The sequence below is a fragment of the Eptatretus burgeri genome, chromosome 11, assembly GCF_056783735.1.
Source record: "Eptatretus burgeri isolate ZD-2024b chromosome 11, Ebu_testis_v1, whole genome shotgun sequence".
NCBI lineage: Eukaryota > Metazoa > Chordata > Myxini > Myxiniformes > Myxinidae > Eptatretus > Eptatretus burgeri.
This window is the reverse complement of record NC_140971.1, coordinates 85,091,314-85,111,155: the sequence shown is the minus strand read 5'-3', so window position 1 is coordinate 85,111,155 and position 19,842 is coordinate 85,091,314. Positions and strand designations below refer to the sequence as shown.

At 43.5% G+C, this 19,842-nt stretch overlaps 1 protein-coding gene across 4 annotated transcripts in view; it reads right to left on the bottom strand.

Moving 5' to 3' along the window:
• Positions 1–1,797: 1,797 nt before the first annotated feature.
• The window catches only part of IPO11 (importin 11), a 204,635-nt gene continuing 186,590 nt past the window's right edge, over positions 1,798–19,842 (bottom strand). For all 4 annotated transcript variants that reach the window (XM_085847233.1, XM_085847237.1, XM_085847235.1 and 1 more), the window contains one exon: positions 1,798–2,475. In XM_085847233.1, the coding sequence (XP_085703359.1) occupies positions 2,311–2,475 (165 nt within the window). In that variant the 3' untranslated portion in view covers positions 1,798–2,310. The remainder of the gene's footprint in view (positions 2,476–19,842) is intronic.

Sequence of the window (19,842 nt, the reverse complement as noted above, 5' to 3'; positions counted from 1 at the left end):
GTGTGTCATTTTGGAGAAGAGAGCAAAGACCTATTTTGAGGGGTCAAGCCCCCCCCCCCACCACTGGTAGAACCACATAATGAGCACAGATTTTGATGCAGTTGATACAGTTTGATATATCATGGGTGATGAAGGATGTGGTCAAGTTTCATTAAAATCACGTGTGTAGTTTTGGAGAAGTGAGCAAATACCTACTTTGGAGGGAGCCAAGCACCCCCTCCCCCGCCCCTTAGACCTTCATAATGAGCGCAGATTTTGATGCGGTCAATATACCGTCGTTGGGCATCAGATATGAAGCTTATGGCCAAGTTTCATCAAAATCGTGTGTTTGGTTCAAGCAATAATGACTGAAGTATTTACGGACTGACTGACTGACTCACCTACAGACACTGCTCGATCACATAAGCTCACCTGACTAAAGTCCAGGTGAGCTAACAAATGCTTCCTCATGCAAAAACGACCAGGCCAAGCAAGTAAATCAGAAGCTCAAAATAAATTGCTTGATAAAAACAAGAATACATTGCAAGGAATACAACACACCATGAATCACAGCTCATGTCGACACACTGAATTTGACAAGGTGAAGGAATTTCGAAGCTGCCGAGGTGACCATTCGGACATATCGACCAAGATTCAATCTCATGTCGATGGGGTGTTTTACATGCACAATCAAATGAGAAAAAAAAAAACAACAGAGGCACAGATCATGCGAGGAGAGACATGATAGAAGAAATACATTTTGTTGTTAAACATCACTTCATTCAAGCCAACCCACCGTGGCAGCTAACTACGTGGATGATCCCGAGATGCACTGTGATGTCACCATTAACCTTTGAACCATCTGTACGTGTGGAGTGTATGCGGGGCCGAAAAGGGGAGCATGTGACTCACTCACCTGAGAAGTCAACCTGCCAAAGGAACAAAGGTGATTTGTGTAGTTCGAGGCAATTCATAACTCAGAAAAGGACCATCCATCAAAGCAGGGAGCAATTTCACGTATGGTTTGTAAACCGCTCTTGCACCTTCCACCACAAAAAGGACATTATTGTTTTGAAACGACACAATGTTTGCAACTCTGTTGCTTCACAAAGTCAGGTAAACTGGTCAGGAATACATGGAGAATGTATTTATAGCCAGAGTACCTTACTGTGTTTAGTGAAATCGGATAAATGGTAAAAATTGGGCTCATATCATAGACAACTGGAACGGCACTTGGTCGAGCGCATACCTCCACCAGCCTGAACAGCTTAACGTTTTGTATCCTATGATAGGTCGGATCTGGATCCGGACATGAACCAAAATCGAATCGGCTTGTTTTTGTCACCCAACTAACTCATCCACCTAGTTTTGTCATAACTCGTTCACAACTTTATGAAATATGCTATGCACAGTTTTTAGCCGCATCTCTCAATGGTGAAGAATCACTTCAAAAATTCTAGTATCTGGATCCAGGTTCAGATCTTCACCACAATCGAATCAATTCGTCCTTGTCACACACCCAACTTGCCCACCAAATTTAGTCAGAATCCGTCCACAACATTTTGAGATATCCTGCTCGTAGACAAACGGACAATAAACAGACAGACAGGGGTTTTCTCTTTCTCTTTAACATTCTCTTTCTCTCATCTTTCATAATCGCTCTGAGCCAGCTCGGAAGCATGGTGCAGTTTAATAGAATTCAGCGCGAGTCTTGCTCATAAATACGCAGAATCGACTGCTCCCACCGACTACGAAGTATTCTCCACATCTCTGACCTCCAGCACCAAATAATGCGGTCTCATCAACCAATCGACACGCTTCGAAGTTGTGGGCGTTTATTTTCTTTTCTATCGAAGATGTTATTTAGATCTTTATGCAGTTCAATAACTCAGCACATCATGAACATCACACCAGTCAGACGACAATATAAAAATAGCACATTCATCAGCTGCAAAAAGGCAGTTTCTTTCACATAAATTCTTCAAAAATAGCACATTCCTCTGCATAAACATTCAAAATATGGTCTCACTCGAAAACTCAAAACCATCCTCCACCCTTTCTTCTACTTCATCACGCCTCGTCCTATCACACAAGCTTTGACTCTTACCGAGCGCATCTTCCACCTCATGGCGAGCAACATCCACGCAGCCTTTCAATACCTTTTTGGCATCAAATATTGTTCACCATCAGTTTATCATCACTGGTTGACATCTCTGTTCCACCCATCCCTTCGTTCTTCTCCGGTTTGGGTCACCCACTTTAAATCCTTCTCTGCTTCTCTTTACCCCTTCCATAATTCTCGTGCAATTCCACCACCCTGCACTCACGGTGTCAACCAACAGCCATAAACTCCTGTAGTTGTTGCAGCAAACTGTTATCTACAGTGGACAGAAGATTCTGGAAGGCCTCAAGGCCAAGCAGCTCCTGCTGGGCCCGCATCTTGGAAACAACCACAACTTGCAGGGAAGTGGTGTGAACTGGATCTGCAGAGGCCAGCTACGGATGGGCAGTTGGGTGACATTGATAAGGCTAAGTGAGGTTCGAACAAAACGATGGAGGTATAGAAATGGATATAGACGACGACGATTGTGACAGGTAGCACAAGAGATGGCAAATGTGAAAAGGATGTGATCAAAAAGGAAAAAAAAAATATTTGACAAACCAAACGAGTAAAATAAATGAATAAGATCAGAAAGAGAAGGTAAATTATCATATACAGTATTCTATAAAAGTGTTGGAATTTGAGGTTCAGTTCAAACAGATGTCAGGTGGAATCCCCCCATCACCCCCAAAAAAATATATATATATTTTTAAAGACACTCAATACCAATAATGTCTGTCACCCATAACGGAAGCTTATGGCCAATAATTCACATTTATACATCCCGACAGAATGAAAATGGGAACCAAGAAAAATATAAACGTTCTTTTCCATTCAGGGATAAAACCAAAGTTTTCACATTCACGCTGCAAGGCAACCTCAAAGTAATACTACTGAAGGTTTATTGAGCAAAGAAATATAAAGTGAATGTAAGATGGAAGGTGAAAGAGCATAACAAGTGGGCAAGAACAAGAACTGAAAATGTAACATCAATGGCATGGATGAATTAGATGAAAAAGGACAACCTTTAGCCGGATGCAGATTAAAGAGGGTTTCACGTACGATAAGGGAGGAACGCGGAGGGGGGAGGGCGAAACAAACAAAAAAAAAGACCAAGAGAGGAAGAAACCCAAAATACCATTTATTGATCCAACAGTATGGCAATTACTCCAAATTACAAACTTGTATTGATTTTGTTCCCAATGCTTGGGCTGACAAAGTGTCCCACAGCCAACCCCAGAATCACTCCCTCGTGGAGCTCACGGCTACGTTTGTCAGATGTGTGAGCGGAAATGGACTTTTTGTTGTTGTTTGCAGGGTCTAATGCTTGTAGTGGAACTGAATACACAAATCACATGTGCACATGCAAACGAATACACGAGACAACAACAGACAAAGCTTGCGGGAAGTGATGTCACATCCCAAAATCCCAGAGCATTCTGGGTACCAGAGCCACCATCTTTTAAGATAACGTCTCAATGTTGCTTTTCTCTCCGCACTCAAGTGAAGCAATTAAGTTGAAATTTCCTCCTCCCCACAGATGCCAATCCTCAGAATTTAACCATACTCTATAACCTTTTATAATACTGAGCGTCAAGCAAGGAAGCAGCAAGTACCATTTTTAGAATCTTTGTTATGACTTGGCCAAGGTTGGAAATCTAGCCACCGAACTCCCAGATTCGGAGTGGATGCTCTACCGTTATGCCACCAAATAAAACTTGATATCCGTGATCACAAAACGATCTCCGAGGGTAAGCCGGCCGGTGCAGGCTTGCCCTTGGCAATCACCCGCAACTTGTGCTTTGAGCAATGTTTAAAAAAAAAAAAAAACTCAGTCGCCATAGTAATGAGTTGAGACTTGGGACCATAGTAATGAGACACTGAGGATGGGATTGGTCTGTAGATCTCAAGGTGCATGCTGGTACATAAGGGGTATTCATGTCTATTATGTAGGCCAGGTTCATGTTGTTTCATGTTCTATAGTTGACTAGAAAGATCTCAAAAACGATTCCATGTTCAATGGAAAGCCAGTGGAGATTTTGTAGCATTTGTGAGATAGGTTGCCTTCTTGGAACTTTCTCAGTAATGCTAGCAGCAGTGTTTTGTACATGTTGTATTATCTGATGGACATCAGATTATGGCAGACCATAAAGAAGGGTGTTTCAGGCATCTAATCATCCGCGAACAAATGAGTACAACAAAACAAAGTGTAGTTTGCTTCAGAAGATAGTTCTGAATCTTCCCAATGCATCGAAGTGCTGCAGTGGCAGAGCGGCAAAAGTTCTTAATTTGTTCTTTCATGGTTAGGTGACGATCCATGACCGCATCAACGTTTCTTGCATGGACAATGGGAGAAACGTCGACATTGCCAACTGTCACGGCCAGTGGATGAGGCACTGCGAGGAACTGAGGAAAAATGGACGATTTCTGTTTTACAATCGTTTAATGTAAGTTTGTTTTGGGTCGCCCAAAGCTTCACATTAGCGATGCATGCATGGAGTTGATTTCACGAGTCCTCACATTTAGATGGTTTGAACAGAATAAAGATTTGTGCATCATCTGCGTAAACCATTGATTGTATGTCATGAGCAATTATGATATCAACAAATAGAGCAGTGGACACGATGAAAATAATTGGACCCATGACCGAGCCTTGGGCTATGCAACAGTTGTCATGGTATGGATCTGACTTGATCTCATTGATTCTCACGGCATTTCTTCTATTTGCCAAATATGAGAAAAACCATTGTAATCTTAGCCAGTAAAACCAAAGCACTTGAACAGTCTCTGCAGCAATATCTGATGGTCTATTGCATCAATAATTGCACTGAAATTCAAGATGTATAAGGACAGCTTCTTTGTGGCCATCAAGGGATAATAGTAAGTCACTGCACCATGAGGAGGGTTGTCTCAACAGAATGATATGCTCAATATGCAGATTGGGCAATAAATTGTTGTTGATTGCCCGTGACTTATATTTGGCCTGCAATCCAATGATGGATATTTTTTTTAGACGACCATATGACCTTAACCTTCAACATTTAGGGATACAGTGTATATAAAGAAAATGTGTCCCCATCTACAATCTATCCATAAAACTCAACATCATGAAAATTGGAGGAAAATTATTCAAGTTATGATCATAAACGTGTTTTTTGTTAATTAGGTCACAATCCAAGAAAAGTAGGTCAAGGACACGAAACAAATATCAGGTGCACAACGTCAGTGCAGGTCCACTATTATGATGCAAGAACACATTGGAAGCCCAAGCGGTCTCAGATTCTGCATTGGCAAAATTGAGTGATGACAATTTTTTTTTTCCCCAGACTGCCATTTGACTTTGACCTTTAACTCAGAGGGGTATGATGTAAATTAAGCGTAAATACGACTTGCTATCGACTGAGGGAAATTTTATTCTGATCGGACAAACCTTCAGGCCCTGTCACACCTTGACGATTTAGCCAGCGTATGCCGACTTATGAAAAATTTGTCTAAAACGCTAGCACACGTCGAATACGTGATGGGTAAGTTTTGATGACATTAAGAGCACGCTGAAAAACACTGCCATACGTCGTAGTACGCTGGCTTTCATCGTTGTACTTTGCGGTTGTCCTCAAATTTTAGCATGCTTGAAATTTTACAACGTATGCCAGCGTATGACTCACAAGTTCCGCTACGCTGGCCATAAGTTGTAGGCACGTTATGCAATCGTTGAAACACGTCGACACACGTTATTTGTAAGTTACTCATAAGTCGAAACACGTCGAGGTAATGCTTAGTGCACCCGAAACTTATTTATAACCTATGAGTAACGTGCTTTGAACCTATGTGTAACGTACCTCCAACGCATATTGACGTATGTAGACGTATTTGATTGACGTCTTCCGGACGACCACAGAAGTTACTGAACGTGTTTCTAATTTACAGCTACCGTATAATGGCGTATTGGTAGCGTTAAAAAAAAAACAACAACTTCCGATATTTCGTCACGTGCCCTTACGTCACGTCCGATTGCCTCTTCAGTTTGCTCATGTCTTATTCTTAGTTCCTCCTCTGTGAATATTTTCTGTTTGAGGATATTCTCACGTCGATGTCGAAACTTAAAAGCAAATGTCCGAATATATTTTAAAATTCGTGATAGACTAAAAAAAAAAAAAAACAACAACAACAACAACAACTTCAGATAATTTGTCACGTGCCTTCATGGAGCCAAGGAGAAAAAAAGAAAATGTGCCTTGACGGAGAAAATAAGTTTTGGGTATGCTAAACATTACCTCGACGTGTTTTGACTTATGAGTAACTTACAAGGAACTTGTGTCGACGTGTGTCAACGATCGCATATCGTGCCTACAACTTATTCCCAGCATAGCGGAATGTGTGAGCCATATGGCGAGTACGTCGTAAAATTTTCAGCATGCTTGAAATTTCACGACGTACCAGACATACCACAAAATATGACAGCGTACTTCATCGTTTTTCAGCGTGCTCTTAAGGTCTCCACAACTTACCCATACCGTATTCGACGTGTGTCAGCGTTTTAGACACATTTTTCATAGGTCGGCATATGCTGGCTAAATCGTCAAGGTGTGACTGCGTGGTTGACACTTCCAATTCTCAGGCAGTTATGATTTAAATCTGGCGTGCGGCAGGTCTTTAACAGGCTACACCACGAGTTCGTCGGCGATATGTGCAGCGCGCTATGCCTAAGTTAAACTATCGTTGGGCATAGGTTGTGAATGCCGACAACACGCTAAGCATTCGTTGGTATAAGTTATCTATAAGACAACGAAACGTTCTGTGTACGTTACTAATATGTTATGCATACGACCAATTCGTTATGAGTACGCCAAAAACATTTTAAAAAACATCAAAATTTCAGCGTACGCCAACGTTTTACATACATTTTTATACGTTGCCATTGCTGGCTAAACCGTCAAGGTGTGACAGCGCCTTAAGTAGAGTTATGATGAAAAATGGTAAAATGTCAATAATTGCGGTCATGACCTTAAAAATAGGTTAAGGTCAAAAATTTTTTTTTACATCAACCCGACATATTCCACTCCCACCCCTCCCATACCTCCGATTATTGATGCAAAATTTCATCTGGAAAGTCCCAGGTGGATCCAAGATACAGCTTGGACATTGGCAGAAAAAAAGGGAGAAAAATCGAAATGATGGTTTCGTACTGCTCGGCATCCAAGACCTTCATCTTTAAGTTGGAGGGTATAATGGAAATGAAGCGTAAATGCGGCTTGCTCTAACCTATCTAGAGAGGGCAATTTTGTTCTGATCGGACAAACCTTGGTCGAGGTATGGTGAAAAAAATGTTAAAATGTCTAAAATTGGGTCATCACCTTAAAATTAGGTTAAGGTCACAAAACATGATGTCAGCCCCACATACTTTCTATTCACATTATTGATGCAAAATTTCATTTCGAAAGCCCAAGCTGGCTCCTGACAAAGAATATCCTCAGATACAGCTTGGAAATTAGGAATGCAGAAATAAAAATAAAGAGAGAAAAAAAGATTTTCCTAAGTGGTGGCTTCATACTCCTATGGGTCTAAGAAACTCTGTGGTATGATAAAAAAAATTGGGGGTGTTAATTGTAGAAACAAACCATACAACAATACAAGGCTTCCCCTACAATCCTTACTGTAATCCACGGACCGGTGTTTGTTTGTCGCACGACTCCTCATACAGTTCTGGGATGATTACATCCAGACTTACTACATAGGATCAGCATGACCCCAAATAATGTATCGGGGCGTTTTCATCTTGCCGGTGGTCTTGGAGGGAAGGGTAAGCGACACAAATTCTCCATGTAAATGTGTATCATGTAGTGCCACCTCCAGGTGAGGGAGGGTATTACAAGTGACCACCATTTCCAGTGCAGTATTCCTGTCCCCACGTTTTCCAGTGCAGTGAGGTGATTTGAATAATAAGTGGTAGGTATGTTTTTGCTTCATGCATGTAACCCGGGTTTTCGTTTGCCCATACCGAGCAGTCTGTTGCCTATACACCGCACAAATAAAGGCATGCGTCAGAAGAACGTGTTGCATGCTTGGAACAAGATCGCCCATAGGGCGGGTGCTCTGCTAGTATATAACAATATAAGGAAGAGGCAACTACATATTATGCAAGCAAAAAAACCTAAATTCCTCAGAGTGAGCGCACCCCTCGCCACCCCCGTCCTGCACCTCCACTTCACCTCCACTTCACGTTCCCGTGTGTCATATGCTCTCCGTAAACATACCGCATGCGGCGTGTCTGAATACTCACATACATGCACCCATATGTTGTCTGCTCATACCAATTCATATCCAAAACAACAGATTCAAGCATTTGTGAAGCGATCTTAATTGAATAAGCTACGATTGAATGTCAAACATGTTTAAAGTACAGAGATGTCAAATCTGAGAAAAGAAAGCTCCAGAACATGAAAATTGATCCAATGTGGCTTCACGTACAAGCCATCTATTTATTAGCTCCCATTGGACTGAGTCCGAAACTGGGGCTTATGTATTGGGCCTCGTCCGTCCGTGCATCCATCTGCAGCCATATCTCGGACGTGTTTGGACCGATTTTGTTCAAACTTGGCACAAAGACAATACATGATGGTATACATAAGCACATCATTTTGTTTCACGATTCGATCAAAGATGGCTGACTGGCAGCCAATTTAGTTGTAAAAACCGGATATTGAACACGTCCTCAACCTCAACCATTCCTCGGACATGCATTTTACTGATACTTTTCAACCTTGACACACATATTGATGAAATACAGAATGATGGCTTGCATAAGCATGTCATTTTTTTGAGATCAGATCCAAGATGGCTGACTGGAAGCCATTTTGTTACTGAAAGGTGTCCCCGATCAGTTCTCGGACGTACATGGCCCGGTTTTGTTCAAATTTGGAACGAGCACAGTACACGATGGCATACATTTACATCTCACCTTATTTTGCGATCTGATCAAAGATGGCCGACTGGTAGACTGGCGGCCAGTTTAGTTGGAAAAAAAAACAACCTTGTATTGAACACATCCTCAGCCATTTCTCGGACATGCATTTACCGAACTTGTTAAAACTTGTCACGCAGATAATGAATGATGGCTTACATATGCACGTCATTTATTTTTCCCCCGAAATCGGATCCAAGATGGCCGACTGGCGGACATTTTGTTACTTAAACGTGCCCCCAACCATTTCTCAGACATGCATGGTCCGATTTTGTTCAAAGTTGGCACAAGCACAGTACATGATGGCATACATGGGCACCTCACTTTATCTTGCGATTTGATCAAAGATGGACGACTGATAAATTGGCGTCCATTTTAGTTGTAAATAACTATGGGCTAACCCTTTTAACTCCACACAGCAAGATTACTAAAATCACGGGGGCTATGACATTTTATGTCTTTTTCTCCTTGTTGCACGTGTACGAGGGTGGACGAGAGTTCTGACTGGTGCGGACACGGTGTGAACCAGAAGGTCGGTAAAAGTGGTTGAGGGAATTGCATACAAATTACGATCATCAATATAATAAGATTTTACAAGTAGGATTTTCCATAAATTTTAAGAACTGCATTTCAATAACTGTCAATTCTGGTGTTTTATGTATTTTGAAGCCCACCCGCATTGCATCTCTATTAACTGTATAAAATGCATGCACTCTTGTACGTAATATCAGGAAGTTTGTCACCTTATTCACCACCATGAAGCTTGCTAAGAAGGGTACATTATAATTACATGTCATGTTATTCAGTTACATATTATCATTTGTGCTGTGGACTTGCTTCGGCCTGTGGTGCAGTGGGGTGAATCGACAGTTGGTGCTGTGGGTGCTCTTTGTGCCTTTGGACTTGGCGAGCAGGAGGAGGATCTCACTGAGTGACTTTTGAACTGTGATTGATTTTGTGAGTTTTGTGAGAGTATTTATTGACTTTTGTAAAAATCATTTACTTGGTGTGAACTGAATAAGCACAAATGTAATGTATTAAGCACAGCGGTACATAAGGAAGGGAAGGGGTGGGGGGAGGAAGAGGAGAGGGAGTGAGTGGGGTTGGGGGAGGAAGAGAAGAGGGAGTGAATGGGGTGGGGGAAGGGGGGTAGTGCTGCTGATTGAGGACCAGAGTGTCCCAAACTGATCAAGATGGGACCAGCTCTGCCAGGTGGGTAGCAGTTCAGAAGCGAGGTCAGGCTAGGTAGTTTGAATGTGGGATCAATTGGGAGTGGGTGGGGAAGAGGAGTCAAAGTGGTGGAGATGATGCAGAGTAGGAGGTTGAAAGTTTTGTGTGTGCGGGAGACCAAATGGAAAGGAGACAGCGCAGGGAGTTTGGTAGGAGTATATAAGCTATTGTATACAGGTGGGGATGGAGGGAGTAATGGCGTGGGAATAAAAGTATCGGAAGAGATCAGCAAGCAGGTGGTCAGCGTGGAAAAGATGAGAGGGATGGCTACTGGCTAGTTATGGCATGGTTGGTGATACACATGCAAATGGTTTGTTTTATCATGTCGGTATATGGGACACAAACGCGAAGGACTGGGATGGAAAAGCAGGAATTCAGGGATGCACTGGAGAGGATGATGGGAATAGTTGAGATATATGTGATGCTGTGCATTGTAGGGGACTTTAACATGTATGTGGGAGTAACGGTGCTGGGTGAAGAGGAATGTTTTGGTAAATTTGGTTGGGGAAGGAGGAATAGAGAAGGTCAAGAGCTGGTGGAGCTACTGGTGAGGAATGGGATGGCCATAGCTGGTTCATTCTTTCAAAAGTGGGAAAGCAACAAAATTACCGATAGGAGTGGACAGCATAGAACAGAACTGGATTTGCTGGTGGTAAGGAAGCGACAGTTGTGGAGGGTTAAGGATTGTAAGGCAGTGGCGGGAGAGCATGTTACTGCCCAGCACAAGCCTGTCGTGTTTGTGGCATGGATGGAGAAAAGGAGTGAGATTAAGATCAGGGGTCAGAAGATTATTAGGTAAGGGAAGTATCGGGAAAAAATTGTCGTTGAGTACAAGGAGGGGTTGAGGGCTAGGTAAGCGGAACTGCATGAAGAAGTGGAAGGTTTGGAGGAGGAGTGGAAGAAGTACAGAGAGAGGCATTTAGAGGAATTGCAGAAGTTTTGTGTGGAAGGACATCAGGAAAAGGTGCATCGTCAAGGGATAGAAACCAGGTATGGTGGATGGAAGAGGTAATGAAGGCAGTTGGTGAAAAGAAGGTTTAGAAAAGGATAGAGAAGATGAAGGAAAGAGGGATGCAGAAGAGAAGATGAAGTGGAGTTGGTGGAGATCACAGAGGTGGAAGTGCGGATGGAATTTAATAGGATGAAGAAGGGAAGAGCGCCAGGCATTATATATTTTATTTATTCGTATGCAGCCTGTAGCTGTTTGGCTGCATCATTTTCTGGGGCCGTGATTGTGCCGCATGTCTGGGGTTTGCTTAATAGTTAGGGTGGTGGGCTTGGGATCCTAGGATTCAGAGTTCAAATCCCCTTCAGCTGTTGAATTCATACCAGGTGGGGTTGACTGCCTGTCATCTTCCGAGGTCGGCTAAATGAGTGCCAGCTTCCTGGTATCCTGTGTTGGAGTGGAAACCCGTCCAGGATTGTGCCCAATAGCCAAGGAGACTGCTTGGGCAGCACCAACGCTCTGCACAGAGTATGGTCCCAATGGATGGATGGATGGATGCTTGTGCCGCTGATGCAATGCCCCCTGTTACTGGCAAGCTGGTACTCATTTTGCCAACCTCGGAAGGATGACAGGGTTAGTGAACCTGCCTGGTGTTAATTCAACATAGGGAAATAGGGGCTAGAACTCAAGACCCTCAGATCTTAAGCCAGCCACCCTAACCATTAAGCCAACACCAGGCTTGCCAGGCATCGATGAAGTGTGTGCAGTGATGATAATTGCAGCGAAATAAGTCTGAGCCAGTTGGACGAATAAGCTGTTGAATATACAAAGGAGCGAGGGTTCAATTCCCAGAGATTGCAAGACAGAGTTAATGGTGCTGATATGGAAGGAGAAGGACGATGTTCAAGATCCGGGAAGTCCAGGGGCATTATGCTCCTAAGTCATGTCATGAAGGTGCTGGACAGGATTCTGGATGGGAGGATAAGGAAGAGGTTGGAGATGGAGATTTGAGAAGAGCAGCAGGGGTTTAGAAAGGGAATGGGATCAACGGATGGGATGTTCGCATTGAGACAGCCTGTGGAGAAGAGGTTTGAGGTGCAAAGTGAGATAGCATTGGGATTTGTGGACCTGGAGAAGGGCTAGAACATCGTCCCAAGAGAGAGGGTGATGGTGACACTGAGATGGATGGGAGTTCCGGAAGCAGAAGTTAGGTTAGTGGAAGGGATGTACAAGGGAATGAAGAGAAGAGTTTTGGTTGGTCCTGGGATGTCTGAGGAGTTCAGCGTGAACAACGGTCTGAGGCAGGGAAGCTCTCTCAATCCACTCATGTTTATCATGGTGATGCAGCTGGTAAGCAGGAAGGTGAGCTTGAGGGGTAGTATGGGGAGGATGTTATGTGCGAACAATCTGGGTGTTGTCGTGGAGAGTGGGCAGGAGATGCAGGACGTACTGGAGGAGTGGAAATATGCATTTGGGAAGCAAGGGGGAGTGCAGTGGTATCAAGATCCGGGGAAGTATAGGGTCATTATGCTCCTAAGTCATGTAATGAAGGTGCTCCTCCTTAGGAGAAGTATGGAGAAGACTGAGTGATGTGGGTCGGGCAGCAGAGAAAATAAATGAATATCAGGATAGAAGGGAAGGAGATACGTTTGAGTATCTGGGAGGAACAGTGACCAGGGATGGTAAGTCCAAGGCAGAGGTGCGGAGGAGGATTCAGGTGGGTGCAATTGCATGGAGGAGGGTGGAGGGAGTAATCACAGCCAGAAAGATATCAAGAAAATCGAAAGGGAAGGTTCTGATGTGATGCGTAATGCCAGCCTACCTTTACGGTCTGGAGATAGTGGCGTTGACAGAGACAACAACAACAACAGAAGCTGCAGCTTTGTGAGAACAACTGGGTCATGAGGATTGCGGGAGTGAAGAGAGTGGATAGAAGGAGGATGGATGACCTGAGTGAGGAGATTGGGTGTGCAGATGAATTTGATGGGGAGATTGGTGAAATGCCGGCTCAGATGGGTTGGACACTCGGTGTGGATGGGGGAAAAGAGAATGGCAAAGAGAGTGGATAGGTTGAGAGAGCAAGGTAGGAGGAAAGAGGTAGACTGCGGTTGAGATGGTAGGATTATGTGAGGAGGAATATCCATAAATTAGGGGTGGTTGGAGAGTGGAGAGAGTTGGCTGAGGACAGAGGAAGGTAGAGGAGTATCGTGGTCAAGGCAGGGCAAAAGCGTGGTGCCATCGGAACTCACTCCATATAATAAGACGAGGAGGAGAAGAAGATCATGTGGTGATTGTTGGTGGAGGGAGTGGTGTTTGGGGGGCAGAGAGGGGAGACTTTGTATGCATACATTTGACACTCCAAGTGTTTAATGATTGCGATAATTGGTACAACTAATATAATTTAGAGAACATGCATGTGAGGAATTGTTTTATATTTTTCTTTTTCTGTAAAAACGTTATTTTTCCAAACGAAATTTGGAACCTCTTTTGTCGGCACTAGAATCCACAAGCCAGTGGATACCAGATCATCCTCTGTTATTAAAAACAACCACTTTCAGTTTGGCATCGTTATTACTTTCAGAGGATGCTCTGGCAGCACGGTATGAATAACTTATCAAATCATGGAGACAACACTCAGGCTCAGGAGAGGCCAAGTCAGCAAAGGTTTTTGGGTGGCTACACATTCAGAGACCACTTTGCGCTCACGTGAATCTTGCTGTTCTTGAAGACGCGTTAACACCCGTACTTTCAGCTTGGTCATGCTTTCAGCAAGATCTCTTCTGGATTGTTGTCTATGATGCAGACAATGAGGTAGTTAACATCACTTTTGGAGAGTTTGGGCTTTCTTGCTCAACTGCTTCTGTTATCAACACGACCAGTTTTACATATCCTCCTCAGTATTTCAGACAGCTCCTGCTAAAATATGAACTTGGGCCGCAATCCGCTGTGTGCAGCCTTCACTCGAGAAGTCTTTGATTTATATGTGCTTGTCATGTGATATTTCTTTCCCAGGAGGAATAGTATGCATAACACTACAATTACTGCAAATCATGTCGTATAGTTTTATAGTCCTTCTGTAGGTGTGGCACTTTCTGATTGCTTGCGTGACAACCAATCACAGTGTATCAACATGTGACTGTATAATGGAGCATTTCATTTTTATATGACATGTGATTCCATCACATGTTATTTGCATTTTATACCCAGTTTTTACTATGTTTCCATGGAATGAAATGACGTTTTCAATACTGTACATTTAAATTTTTTTTTGATGTGCCGTACTGTTTACAGTGTTGGTGCTGCCGAAGCAGATTCTTGGCAAGGGTTGTACTGGGTGGGTTGCCATTGCCTTCCCAGCATTGTTTGTCCGTGATATTGCCTCTTAAATGCTGAGCATCAAGCAAGGAAGCAGCACCGACCATTTTAAAAGTATTTGGTGACTCAGATGGGGTTCGAACCACCGACCTTCCAGATTCAGAGGGGAGACGCTCTAACCATAACATCACCGAGTCTGGGTAATACTGTACGAAGTCGTACAACATGTAACTACGTGCACACACACAATGTTATATTGTATTTCTTTCTATTTCTCCAAAGGGTGAACTTTTTCCATGGACCATTAAATGGCCCTCCTATTTCCGATGAGCCCTTTCCACTGGTCAATAAGCTACTCTTAAGTGAACCTAGCCATTTACTCCCTTCTAAAATTGGTAATCAATGAACGTCACGATTACGTAATGATCTTCAAGTGGTCTGCAGACAAGAGGACTTCATTTTGAAATCCATGTTGAAAGCCAATGGTCCAATGAAGGTGGAAATGCAGTCCAAGACCCTTGATATATTTTGGCCAAAAGTCAACCATTTTTGAAGATAACTGATGCAAGGTATACATTTGGTTAACATATTTAAGGTTGAGCGACTGAAGATCCCCCTGACGGTCCCATCCTAAGGTCCATCTCCAAAGCTAAATTCCTCATCAAAGTATGTAGCAGTGTGTCAGTGTGTGTGTCTATGTAACTGTGTTTGTGTCTCTCTGTGTGTGTGTGTTTGCGTTTGTGTGTGTGTTTATGCGTCTGTGTGTGTGTTTATGAGTCTGTGTGTGTATGCGTCTGTGTGTGTGTTCGCGTCTGTGTGTGTTCGCGTCTGTGTGTGTGTTCGCGTCTGTGTGTGTGTTCGCGTCTGTGTGTGTGTGTTTGCGTCTGTGTGGGTGTGTTCGCTTCTTCGTCTGTGTGTGTGGGTGTGTTTGTGTCTGTTTGTATGTGTGTGTGTTTTTGCGTCTGTGTGTGTGTGCTTATGCGTCTGTGTGTGTGTGTTTATGCGTCTGTGTGTGTGTTTATGCGTCTGTGTGTGTGTGTGTGTGTTTATGCATCTGTGTGCGTGTCTATGCGTCTGTGTGCGTGTTTATGCGTCTGTGTGTGTGTGTTTATGTGTCTCTGTGTGTGTGTGTTTGCATCTCTGTGTGTGTGTGTGTGTGTGTGTGTGTGTGTGCATCTGTGTGTGTGTGTGTGTGTGTGTGTGTGTGTGTGTGTGTGTGTGTGTGTGTGTGTGGGTTTGCGTCTCTGTGCGTGTTTGCGTCTGTGTGTGTGTTTGCGTGTGTTTGTGTCTGCGTCTGTGTGTGTGCGTTTGTGTGTGTGTGTTTATGAGTCTGTGTGTGTATGCGTCTGTGTGTGTGTTCGCGTCTGTGTGTGTTCGCGTCTGTGTGTGTTCGCGTCTGTGTGTGTGTTCGCGTCTGTGTGTGTGTTCGCGTCTGTGTGTGTGTTCGCGTCTGTGTGTGTGTTTGCGTCTGTGTGTGTGTGTCCGCGTCTTCGTCTGTGTCCGTGTGTGTGTGTGTGTGTTTGTGTCTGTTTGCATGTGTGTGTGTTTGTGCGTCTGTGTGTGTGTGTTTGTGTCTGTTTGGATGTGTGTGTGTTTATGCGTCTGTGTGTGTGTGTTTATGCGTCTGTGTGTGTGTGTTTATGCGTCTGTGTGTGTGTTTATGCGTCTGTGTGTGTGTGTGTGTTTATGCATCTGTGTGCGTGTCTATGCGTCTGTGTGCGTGTTTATGCGTCTGTGTGTGTGTGTTTATGTGTCTCTGTGTGTGTGTTTGCATCTCTGTGTGTGTTTGTGTGTGTGTGTGTGTGTGTGTGTGTGTGTGCATCTGTGTGTGTGTGTGTGTGTTTGTATACGTCTGTGTGTGTGTGTGTGTTTGCATCTCTGTGTGTGTTTGCGTCTGTGTGTGTGTGTTTGCGTGTGTTTGTGTCTGCGTCTGTGTGTGTGCGTTTGTGTGTGTGTGTGTGTGTGTGTGTGTTTGCGTTTGTGTGTGTGCGTTTGTGTGTGTGTGTGTTTGTGTGTTTGCGTTTGTGTGTGTGTGTGTGTGTGTGTTTGCGTTGTGTGTGTGTGTGTGTGTGTGTGTGTGTGTTTGCACCTCTGTGTGTGTGTCTGCGTCTGTGTGTGTGCGTTTGTGTGTGTGTGTGTGTGTGTGTGTGTGTGTGTTTGCGTTTGTGTGTGTGCGTCTGTGTGTGTGTGTTTGTGTGTTTGCATTTGCGTTTGTGTGTGTGTGTGTGTGTGTGTGTGTGTGTGTGTGTGTGTGTGTTTGCGTCTGTGTGTGTTTGCACCTCTGTGTGTGTGTTTGCGTCTCTGTGTGTGTGTTTGCATTTGTGTGCGTCTCCTCCATAACTCCAAAATCATGAAACGTAGCGGCTAAAAACTTTGCATCATGCATCCCAAGGGAACTTCAAGGGATACATGAATGAAAACTGGGTATTTTGGTAAATTTAACCACACCTTTTGAAGATAGTTAACAGCCTTACATTCATGAAAGGCTCGTTGGGCAGCACGGACTTCTTATAATAACCTGGACCAGCAACGGCCTCTGTCGACTGAAGTCAGAGGTCGACTGAAGTCGCCATGTTGCGTTGCCAATCCAAATTCACAGATTGAATACCTGTATATTAATCTGTGCCGAATTTCTCGCTGGAAACAACATTTTTGTACAGCTTAATAAGAGGAACAGGATTTTCATTTCACCAACAACAGTCTCCGCCACCCATTATCACTACCAAGCTAATATAAGCTCTGCAGCACGAATCAATAAGGTGAGTGAGTACGAGGTGTCACAATTCTCATGAATGATTATCATATCATATGTCATATGATCTGATGATAATCAATGTAATGTTTATAGCTAACCCCCTCTGGCCTATAATATTTGTATTATTATCGGCCATAAGGCGGAAGCTTTCAGCTACCCCCTATAATAATAGGCCTTATGGCCTATAATTAATAATATATTGACCAATCATCAAAACATTGAACAGACATCGGACAACATTAATAAATATGATCTATAATCTACAGACTGACCTATGGCCTCCTATTAATATGTGTATATCATCGAGGGTAGCTTTCTGTAGTAGGTCGAAGCATATTGAACCAGTACCAGTCTCATTAATGTTTTCATGATTGATCAATATATTATAGGCCATAGTGGGTACCTTAAAGCTACCCCCTATGTGAGTAGCTTAAAGCTACCCTGTATGGCCTATACTATATTGATCAATCATGAAAACATTGAACAGACATTGGACAACCTTAATAAACATGATCAATAATCTACACACTAATGAGACTGGTTTAATATGCATTGACCTATAGAAGATGACGATCAACTATTATAATCGCAGTAGGTTGAAACATAAGATATGTCGAAACCGAGGAGAAACACTTCAATGCAAATGGTGAGTAAACTATTGATGTGCAAATAGGATCAGTTTGCTGAATTTTTTCCTGATGGGTTTATCTTTCAATCCAGTGTTCATGGTTCGAACAACATGGTGGAGACGAATCTTTGTGGAGCACTCACAGATGTGCTGTATGAGAGAAAATACATGATTACCGTCTGCCTCCGTCTCAAACATGCGATCACTAAGTGAGTCAAATGCACTCGATCCTACTTCTGCCAACACTGATGCAGAGATTGCAGATTTCAGGTAACTATCACGAGGAATCTTGCCATTTGTCACCGCTAGCATTCTCTTAACACATTTCTCAGTGGCTTCACATACTTGAACAACGCTTGATGATGGAACGGTAAGGCCACCCCTTGTTTTAACAGCAATCAGACTATAGGCAGGTAAATTGACATTATCATTCTGCGTGAGAGCCAGCAAGCAATCTTGACATTTGAGTGTCTGCTTAACCATCCTAACCACATATCCTGCAATATAGGTTACAACTGACTCCAGGAACACAGAAAGTTTGTTAAATGGTGGAATATCGGCATAATCGTGGTGACTCGTCATTGGCTGGCGGAGCTGCAAATCGTAGCGTCTGGCTATGAGCATATCCTGCGTCTTATCTGGGACAGCCCTCTTAGTGATATTTTTGAATGACGCAGCTGTGAGGATGCATGTTGCATCCTGGGCTGAACAGTTCCCCTCGCTGGCTTTGATATCATGCCGCATCAGAAGACGCTTGTACGCTGCGATAAACTGTCTGGCTGTTGGATCGTTATTGCCACCACATGCTGGACGGACGGCTCCAAAGAACAACTCGATGTGGTCCTGGCTGAACTTATATGTAATCAAATACTTTAAAGATGAATTTTGGGGCTGAACGTATGTCAGATAGAGGTTTTTAATGCTTACGATACAAGTCAGCATCCCAATAAATGCTGTTTTAAGTCTTGCCTTTGTTATGAGTTTACCAGAAGTATTAGTCAAGGTCGTGAGATAATTACTTGTCTTTTCCAGGAATGGCAAAAAAGCTGCCTCGTGAGCAGGATGCATCGGTGCCTTGTAGTTGCGTGCCAAAGGGTTCCTGGAGTTCAACAGATCGAACAGCTGATCCAGTGTGCGGATGAAGATGCAAGTTCCCTCACTCTCTTGAAATTCAGGTAGTTTCAACTCTTCGCGGCAGAACTCAATTGCATCCGCGACACTTGAACTCAGCGTTTGAGCAGCCATATTAACTTTCATTATATTTGTCTTCCATTCGATATGTTTCTGACTAAGTTTGTTTGCCAACCGTAGTCCTTCCTGTTTCTGCAGTTCATACAAGTTTTCTATATATTTCCAGGAGATGACCCTCTGAGAACTGTCTCTCATCGTCTTCAGTGTGCCGAGGCAATTCCTTGCAAGCTTTAACATATGACACGCGTCGAGGAATGCCCAAATGAGCTTGTGAGGATCTGCTGGGTGAGGGAACGACGAATTCATATTATCCGGGTTGATACTTGCGCCCAACTCTTTCAACATTGTCAAATGCGCTAAAGGTCCGTCACAGGTAAGCGAGATGACATTAACTCCAATTTCGTGTCGCTTTAGTAAACACTGAGACAAGATTGGCCTGTTCTTTACCAGTCAAACCAATGATGAAGAAGTGGGCGACTGGAACTTTCCAATGATCATTCACCGCGACCAACATAATTACTGAAGCGTTTTTAGCAAGTGGCGTGGTATCGTCCAGATTACCTGCTCCAATGTCCACTTATCCCAGCACCTTGTCACCAGACATCTCTACTGATTCCATCAGTGACATTTCGTCCAACATTAGGGCACATAGCGTACTCCTATCCTCTTTAAATCTCGCCTCCAATGCGTCAAATACTACCTGGTTGAATCCCGGTGATCCGTCTATGGCACTGTA